This window comes from Athene cunicularia (assembly GCF_003259725.1).
Source record: "Athene cunicularia isolate RWA chromosome 5 unlocalized genomic scaffold, athCun1 chr5_part1, whole genome shotgun sequence".
Classification (NCBI taxonomy): Eukaryota; Metazoa; Chordata; class Aves; order Strigiformes; family Strigidae; genus Athene; species Athene cunicularia.
In genome coordinates this window covers 1311221-1320103 of record NW_020799101.1, presented here as the reverse complement: position 1 = coordinate 1320103, position 8883 = coordinate 1311221, and the positions used below count along the sequence as shown (strand labels likewise).

At 51.5% G+C, this 8883-nt stretch overlaps 1 protein-coding gene across 1 annotated transcript in view; it reads left to right on the top strand.

Moving 5' to 3' along the window:
- The window catches only part of MIS18BP1 (MIS18 binding protein 1), a 22784-nt gene that overhangs the window by 9778 nt on the left and 4123 nt on the right, over positions 1 to 8883 (top strand). Inside the window, exons 7-10 of the mRNA XM_026849163.1 lie at positions 4520 to 4610; positions 4930 to 5090; positions 6239 to 6405; positions 7305 to 7406. Of these exons, the coding sequence (XP_026704964.1) occupies positions 4520 to 4610; positions 4930 to 5090; positions 6239 to 6405; positions 7305 to 7406 (521 nt within the window). The remainder of the gene's footprint in view (positions 1 to 4519; positions 4611 to 4929; positions 5091 to 6238; positions 6406 to 7304; positions 7407 to 8883) is intronic.

The following is an 8883-nucleotide window of genomic DNA, read 5'->3' as shown; positions in this document are numbered from 1 at the left end:
CCTGGATAAATGGGTGTGTCATGGCCTAGACAAGGGGTTTGGGGGGGAACTAGCTGGCAGGCTGCACCTAGAGGGGGGTGGGAAATGGCTCCTTCTCAAACTGGCAGCCAGTCACAAGTGGGGTCCCCCAGGGATCAGCACTGGGCCCAGTGCTATTTAGTATCTCCATAAGCGGTTGGGATGGTGGGCTCAGGTGCACCCTGATGGAGTTTGGTGATGCCAAGCTGAGTGGGGACGCGTCGGGAGGGAGAGCCGCCCTGCAGGGAGGCCTGCGCGGCCTGGAGGAGGGGCTGAGAAGGACCTTCGGAAGCTCAGCGAGGCCAAGGGTCAGGTCTCGCACCTGGGAAAACATCGTCCAGGAGTGCAGCCCAGGCTGGGATCTACCTGCTGGGGAGCAGCCCTGGGGACAGGGACCTGGGGGACAACGAGCCCGACGTGAGTGAGCGGGGAGCTGCAAGGTGAAAGGAAGGCCACGGGGTGCTGGGCTGCACCAACACGGGTGTCACCAGCAGAGATAAAGGGGTCATTATCCCACTGCTCCGCGCTTGCCCGGCCACACCTGGAATTCTGTGCCCAGTTTATGTCCCTGCTGTACAAAAAAGCTGTGGCCAGGCTGGAGAGGGCCCAGAGATGGACCACAGAGGTGATCGAGGGACGGGGCAGCCGCGTGAGGAAAGGCTGAGAGAGCTGGGTGTGTTCAGCCTTAGAAGAGAAGGCTGCGGGGAGACCTTATCCCCGTGTGCCAGGGTGTAAAGGGCTACGGAGAAGGTGGAGACTCCCTTTGTACGAGGAGTCGCATGGAGAAGATGAGGGGTGATGGGTACAAGTTACTCCTGGGGACTTCCTGACGGGGCACAATAGGAACATTTTTCACACTGAGAACAACCAGCCACTGGAATCATCTCCCCAGGGAGGTGGTGGGTGCCCCAGCTTTGGACCCTTTTCAAGATTCGGCTGGACAGCGGTCTGGGCCAGCTTGTCTGGGCCCTGCTTTTGCCAGAAGGATTGGGCCAGATGATCCCTGAGTCCCTTCCAACCTGGGATTCTGTGGTTCCATGATCTGTGGCACAGATGGAATAAACACTTGCCTTTACTGACGTGCCTGTGGGTGGGATCACACTTTTTCAAGGAGCATGTGTGCACTCTTGGCTCTTTCAGGCCTAGCACAAGGCATCCAAAGTTGTGTCTGTGGCTTTCATTTTTTTTTCTGATTTGCAGTACTGGGCTGCATTCTGACAAATACCTGACTTGGCTGCTCCTTGAATGTGTTTATTTTCTCTGATAAATGTTTAATTCCCTGAGATGGAAAAGTTGACAGCAAGAGACTGCAGAGTGGCTCAAGTCCTACGGAGGTTTCCTGAGCCCAAGAGTTAATGTGTGCTGGTTCAGTTTCTCTGATCTTCAGACTTGGCACTTATGGCAAAACATCCTTCTGAGCTTCCCCCTCGCCTCCTCCATCCCCCAGCACCTGGAGAAACCCTCCTGGGGCCCGTGTGGCAAATGTCCTGGGCAGATTCAATCCTGAGAGATGTTAAAGACCAGGTGCTGAAGGCAGAGAGGAGCAAGGCCCCAGCTCCAGCCCGAGCTGTGCGTTTCCTGTGAACAGAGCTGCAGCAGCACAAACCTCGTGCCTGGGGGATCCCTGACCGCCAAGTACCTGACCCGTCCTCCAAGCCACGAGTGCTGGAATCACTCATGAAATGTGCTGCAGCAAGATCTGGGCCCTTGCCTGCTTCTGCCTCCTCCTCAGCGGGGTTATGAGCGATCTGGGGCTCCAGGTGTGCTACCAAACCTGGTCACTGGTGGTGACGCTCGGGGGACAGCGCATGGTGTTTGGCTGCAGGGGCTCTGCTCCTGGAAAGGGGTTTTCTGGGCCTGGAGTCCCAACGGCCCCGCAGCAGGGACGCTGTGCCCAGCCCCTGGGGTTCTCGTTCCCTTCCAGCCTGTGTCTGGGCCGTGGCGCTGGCTGGGCTCTGCCCGCAGCCCTCCCTGCTGAGCGGGGGAATCCGGACCCTGCCCCTGTGCTCTAGGGAAATGCTGCTCCTGAAGCCTTTCACAGGAGCGGAAGGGTGAGGTAGCTAGTGTGTAACGCCCGCTTCCCTACCTGCGGGCCTGAAAGGCGCCTGACGCAAAGCTTCCGACGTTGTTTCCCAAGTCCCTTGGGGCGAAGGCAGGTGGAGCTGGGCATTCCCCCGAGGTGCAGCGGCAGCAGAGGGCCGTAAGGCAGGGGCCTGGCGGCGGCACAGGTAGGCAGGTACGGGGGAAGGCACCCACGCCCCCCACGGGCGGAGTAATGCCTCGCCCTGCGGTCGGAGTTCTTTGGGGCCCCTGGACTCTGGGCTTCTAGCAGGGCTCTTGGGGGAGATTGTAACGTACGTGAGGAGGAGCTTCTGCCAGTTTAGATATCAATGGACAATGAGAGGAATAAAAAGAATCCCTTAATGAGGGGGGGTGTTGAGCAGTTTCATCAACTTTGCAGAAAAGAACAAGCTGGGAAGCAGCAGCTGGTGGCTGGTGTTGCTAAGTTGCAGCAGCAGGGTAAGGGTGAGTGCTGCCCCCCAAGCATGTCATAAAGGCTGCAAAATGGGCATCAAAATGATGAAATTCAGCCTTGATAACTGTAAGATGGTGCTGGGGGAAAAGTCTGGCGGTGCATGTGTCACAGAAGGGGTTCACAGGTTGCTCTGGGAGGGCCCTTTAAAGGTCATTAGCCCAACCCCTGCCTGGCACTACCTGGAGATGGGCGTTGTGAGAGTCTCATTGCCTGTAAAAAACGAGGCACGGGGTTTGGGGGTTGAGGGGTGACTCTGTTCCAGGGTCAGCTTCACATTCCCCAGCAGTTAAACAACGTGAACGTTGCAAACGCACGGAACAAAAGCACTGCACCGGGCTGGGAAAGCTGCACAATCCATCAACATCCTGCAGCCTGACTACGGCTCTGCATCTTCCCTTCCTCCTTCCCTGCAGAAAAACCCCAACAACCTCCTCTCAGAAAGAACACAGAAGTAGGGAATGTGTGGAGGAGAATAATGTGTGCAAAGTTACGAGAGGGCTTTCACGGGGCAGACTAAGTTATGATGTTCTGGCCTGTGAAATGGGAAACCGGGGAGGAGGTGTGGGAGAGGTTAAGGAAGTAACAAAGGGAAGGCAGATGGTAAATAAAGATCAGTTGCGTGCAGTCTCTTGCAATAACAGAATAAAGAAAATAAAAAACACCTATTAGAGGGGAAATGAAATATTTTTCATGCTATGTGCATCTCATTTGTGGAAGCCCTCGCCCAGGATCTTGTCCATGCTGAAGTTTTACATGAGTTCCATGGGAGACAGAGCAATCTCCTGGAAGACAAACTCCTGTAGGGTTCTTAAATACCCAGAAATCAGTGCTGCTTTCTCTGGAGGGTGGGAGATTGCTTGGGGGGAATAGTCCTCTGCACTCTGCTCAGACCTCTGCTGTTAGTACCCTTCCCTGGTCGGGGCTGGGGGGCCGTTGGTTGTACAGTGGATGAGGGAGCGTCTGTCTCATTTCCCATCCTGGAGGAGCTCAGTTCCTGCAGCTGTTGGTGCAGGCTGGCGGTCAGAGCCTTCCAGCTCCCAGGATTAACAGTCTGTGAATGCCATCTCTTCTCGACTCGTGTGCCTCTTGAAGGCTTCCCAGTAGAGAACTGCTTCCCAGCCTTCCAGCTAACTGGGCGACCACTTAAGCTCTTTCTGACCACGTGTTGCCGCAGCCCATCGCTCGGGGTCAGCGGCTGACCGCTACTGGTGTCCCAGGTGTGAGCGTGGCTCAGCGCCGTGGTCCTGCCCCGCACAGCTCCCACCCTCCCGAGGAGAAGGGTCCGTGGTGGTGCCCCACGGAGCAGTAAATGTCCAGTGTTTTGCTTGGAAAGGCTGGAGCTCAAGGGATGCTTTTTTCCTTCTGTTCCAACAAAGGATTACACAATGCTCTTCCATCGATATTTGGGTTTAGAGTTGTTTTTCCAATTTCAGAGACAAAACTAGAGTCGTTATGTTGTATCTGCTACCTGAAGACCTTCTCGGGTTATAACAGACACTTTGCACCAGATCCTGATGCAGTTGTGCTCTGTCTGAGCCTCGTGGGTGCTCTCCAGGGCACAGCTTCTGCTGCAAAGCAAAATAAAGCTTTCTTCCTGGTGGAGTTCCCTGGGTGCTCTAAGTCCTGAGCAGCTTGGCCCTCCCAGGAGCCCAAGAACCTTGGGTGCTCCGAGGGAGTTCTGGTGCTCTGGACTGGGAAGGCTTCTGCTCCCAGTCCCCCAAACTGGAGTGCTGCCGCTGGGGGCTGGCACCTGTAACTGGTGACCCCCGGGTTGACTTTTTTTGTGAAGTTTGTGGTTCTCTTGAACTGGGGGAACTGTCTCTAGTTTTGAAGTTGTAGTGAGCTGCTGAGGCCCTGACAAAACCATGATTGTACTATTATTTCTGCCCTTTCTGATGGAAAGGATTGCTCAGCTACCAGCTAATTTTATTTCAAACAGGATTTCCCTACTTTTATTTCAAACAGGATTTCCCTACTATTTCATCAAAAAATTCGCATATGGGTTTTCCAGAAAGTGGAAGAAATACGTCGAGGAGTTTCTTGAAGAAAAGAAAAGGTAATTCCTTTGGGGTTTCCGTTTCATTGCAATGTTCTTTTAAGTATTTATTGAGATTCTCTTTTTAAGAATATTTTGCTAGAGGAGTATAAAAGGTTGTAGATGTATGTGCTCTGTGCGATGTGTCTGTTCCAGACAAACACTGGTTGCTCCCTCAGAAGGGTGGCTGGGAGGAAGGGGCTTCGCTGATTCTGTGCTCACCTTCTTCTGTTGGGCTCTGGCCCAGCTGAGGGGAAGACTGAGTTTATGTAGGTTAATGTGTTAAAGCACGACTGCTTCAGGTGTTTATCGTTTCTTCTATTAAACTCCAAATCCTTAGGAAAGAAGGAAAACAAAATACTGGTGAGAATAAAGAGAGTGGCTCAGTGGTGCATACGGACGTGTTGAAAAATGCAGAAGGTTCAGCGAGAGGGGTACAGAGGCCTGAAACCAGAATCAACGCTGCCTATGAAGTGTTACTGAAGAATGATGAAAATACCTGTGGGTATTTAATAATCCTTTCCTTCAGAAAAAAAGTGGGGGTCTTTTTGAGAGCTGTTTTCCCCAGAAAAGGATACCTTAGTACCTGTCTAGATTGTGTCTTGTGAATTAGGCTGTAGGGAAGAAGTAACACACCTCTTGTTTGTGTTCACTTAGGCTGCAGCGATCAAAAGCCTCGTTTCTTTCTTTCTGGTTTGCTGATGTGCAGCAGCTACCACACGAGTGTTCGGGGGCTGTCCTGAGGGTGGAGGAAGCTGCAGTCAGGAGTTCTGTGACTCCAGAGCTGTTGATTCTAACAGCGAGCTGGACTTTTTTCCAGTTGCTAATTTGCATAACGAACTCTCCTCAGTCCTTCCAGGACGCGCAGGGGACTGAAGGCCTCCTCAAGGCCCCGTCCCTGGGGCTCTCCCCCTCCAGCACCCACCCCCTTTTTCAGCCGGGTCAGTTTAAACTCACATCGAGACCTTGAGCAGGTTTGTTTTATGGCATTTTAATGGTTTTGCCGCTGTTTTTGCCCAGCGATGACAGCTGGGGTGGACGGAATTGGGTGTGGAAAGGTTCCCCACGCTGCCTGTTCCCAGAGGAGATGGTTGGGAAGCCCAGGCCTCAGGGTCCCCCTGGTGTTTCTGTGCCTTGGAGCACAGTCCTGGCTTTGTTAGGGATGCAGTAGCTTGTGGTTTTAACTTTGACTGCTTTTAATATCTTGTCAGAGGTTCCTGTAGTGCTTCGGCCAAACTTCATTCTACTCTTTCTTAATACTATAATCAGATTTTCTTGCTAATGCTGTAAAAGCTCTTTTATTTTTTCTCTCATTACTTAGCATTTGTTCAGCCTGACTTTTCTTTATCATTCGACTTTCCTACATGACTTTGACAGTATTTTTAACCTTGTAAACAAAACCAAAAAGATCACCAAAGTAGCTTTTACAGTTGGTGAATGATTTGAAGGCAGGCTTGCTCCTCACCTAAACGCTTTCCAAAGAACAGCGTAACGTGGTGGCAAGTTTTACATTTTCCATGTAGTCAGTGCAAACGAGCTGGTTGAAACACAAGATGGCTCCTCCGCTTGTCAAGTCTGCAAGGGTGAATTTTCAACAGAATGTTTTGGGCAAAACTATATTTTTTTGTCTTTTTTTTTTCCTCTCGTAGATACGACGCCAAAGCGCAGTTCCGTCGCGGATAACTCAAATGGATTTTACACCCGTAGTGGCCGTCTGGTTAAACCACCGTTAAATTTCTGGTGTGGGCAGCGAGAGATTATTGATCAGAGACTAGATGTTACTCTAGACAGAGGTGGCACAGATTACCTGAGCGTGGTAAGAGTCCTCTGCTTACTGTTGTGTGGATGTGTGTTAAACGTACTGGAGAAGCTTGCCTAGGTGTCCAACAGGCAGAGTGCAGCTCTTGCAAGTGCCTGAAGAGGCAGGAGATCTTAAAAACATCATAAAAACATTTTAAAACACATAAAAAGACAGTCTAAATCTCTGCCTTATCAGATAATTGTCTGGAAAATGGGGTTAAGGGGAACTAGTTCTGGGAAAATAAGTTGGGTGGCTTTTTTTTTTTTTTTTTTTTTTTTTTTTTTTTTTTTTAAGATAAACGTATGAAGCGGGGAGCTCAGGTTTGGGGGACAGGCTGCTGGGGGCAGCACTGTCTGTGGCAGTGGCGCGTGTGCCCGAGCCGTGGCTCTGTGTGGGGCTGTGTCCCGGGGCTGTGCCGGGTCTCCCCTTCCTCTGCGGGGTGTCACCAGGTGTCCTGACCTCTCCAGCTCGCCCCAGTTGGGCTGCTCTTATTCCGACACTCCGAGCACCTCGACATTCCGGTAACCAGTGAAGGAAAGCAGCCTTCTCTGTGGGAGTTGTGAGCTGCTTTTTTTTTTAAATCTCCCTCGGATGAGTCGGTTTGTGGAATGGGGGCTGTACTGACCCCACCAGCAGCACAGTGTGTGTCCAGTTCTCCACCACCTCAAGTGCTTCTAGGCCTTCCGATTTTAACTTGTGTTTTTGAATATTTAAATTTAAAGGCAGCCTGGCTATTGCTTTGGTTTCATGCCTTTAGACTGTGCTCATCCAGTAGGATTTAGTAGATACTGGGCAATGTAGGCGACACTTAAATCTACCAATTCTGTAAACGTTTGGCTTTTTCAGAGCTGGCGTCGGTAGGCCTGCTATGTAATCTCTTGCAGAAGTTTAGATTAAATTGTTTTATTTTGAAGATGTTTAGTAGTGAAAAATGCCAAAAGACCAGTTTCATCTCTAAGAATACAAGAAACGGAATAATGAAGGCAACAAAAGAAACACCAAAAAGCCAAAGTGCAGGTAAAAATTTTTTTCTGTTTTTCTTTTTTAACGTTCTTGACTAGAATCAGCGGGACTGTGAGTTGGGTGCCGGAGCAGTATGGGGATGTCCTGTTAATGTAGAGAAATTATTTAAATCTTTTAACGTCAGTTGCTTCTTCTATGAAGAATTACCAGAGTAGCATTAAAGCCGAGTTTTACAGCTCCAAATACAAATTGTGTTTGTAACTCTCTTCTTTATTTACATAACGGGAGCAGGCGGATTTCTTGCTGTATATTGAAATGAAAGGATTCTGATTTTTTTGAAGTTTCTGCTCCTGTACTTTGACTGACACAACTATTACAGGAGCCTGAGCAGAGGTGGAGGTCACTCCCCAGCGAGCTGCTGCTCTGCTTTTACTTTTTAAGCTGGATGAGTTAAAATAAGTGAAATGATGCCTGTGGCGGGAAAAAAAAAAAGTGTATTAGCAGAATTTTAAAACTTCTGTTTTCATAAAATCTGGGAAATGACAGAACCCTGGAAACAATATAAAATATAAGCAGAAGTTTCTCTTTTAAACCAACCATAATGTTTCCTGCAGAAAAGCTACTGGCAGCGCTGGCAGAGCTCTGGGGAACATCAGCCTTTGCTCCATCAGTCACAGCCATTTAGCAGCTTTTTCTGTTTACTATTTTTTTCTCCATCTGCTCAGTACTTTCACGTTTTGTACCCTTGACACTTGTGGTTCCTTCAGCCTGTGAAGGGGCAGGAGCGGCCCGCCCATGCTGTGCTCCCTCGGAGCCTGGCCCGGGGAGCCCAGGGCTTAGAGCTGGTTTCATCCTGCCTGTTCTCTGGGAGGGTTGTGTGTCAGTGGAGCTGCTCTGCGTGCGTCTCGACTGCCAGCTGGGACGTGTCTGTAGCGAGTCGCCTCTCGCTGCTGAAGAACTGAGCCCCAGATCAGTAGGAGGGTGTGTGTGAGGGGCTCGTGTTCCCTCCCCGGGTGGCTGGACGGGACGGGAGGTGGAGCCGGCTGTGCTCAGTCATGTGTGGGGTGTTCTGGTACATGGCTTGTGTCAGCACTGGCGTGGCCAGCAGGGACAGGGGAGGGACCTGAGCCCTGGGCTCGGCACTGGGGAGGCCGCCCCTCGATTCCTGGGTTCAGTTCTGGGCCGCTCACCCCAAAAAGGCCATTGAATGACTCGAGCGTGGCCAGAGAAGGGCAACGGAGCTGGGGCAGGGTCTGGAGCACAGGTCTGCTGGGGAGCGGCTGGGGGAACTGGGGGGGTTCAGTCTGGAGAAGAGGAGGCTGAGGGGAGACCTCCTGGCCCTCTGCAACTCCCTGCCAGGAGGGGGCAGAGAGGGGGGATGAGTCTCTGGAGCCAAGGCCCCAGCGCCAGGCCCCGAGGGAATGGCCTCAAGCTGCCCAGGGCAGGGTCAGGCTGGCTCTGAGGAAGGATTTCTGTGCAGAAGGGGCTGTTGGGCATTGGAATGGGCTGCCCAGGGCAGGGGGGAGTCCC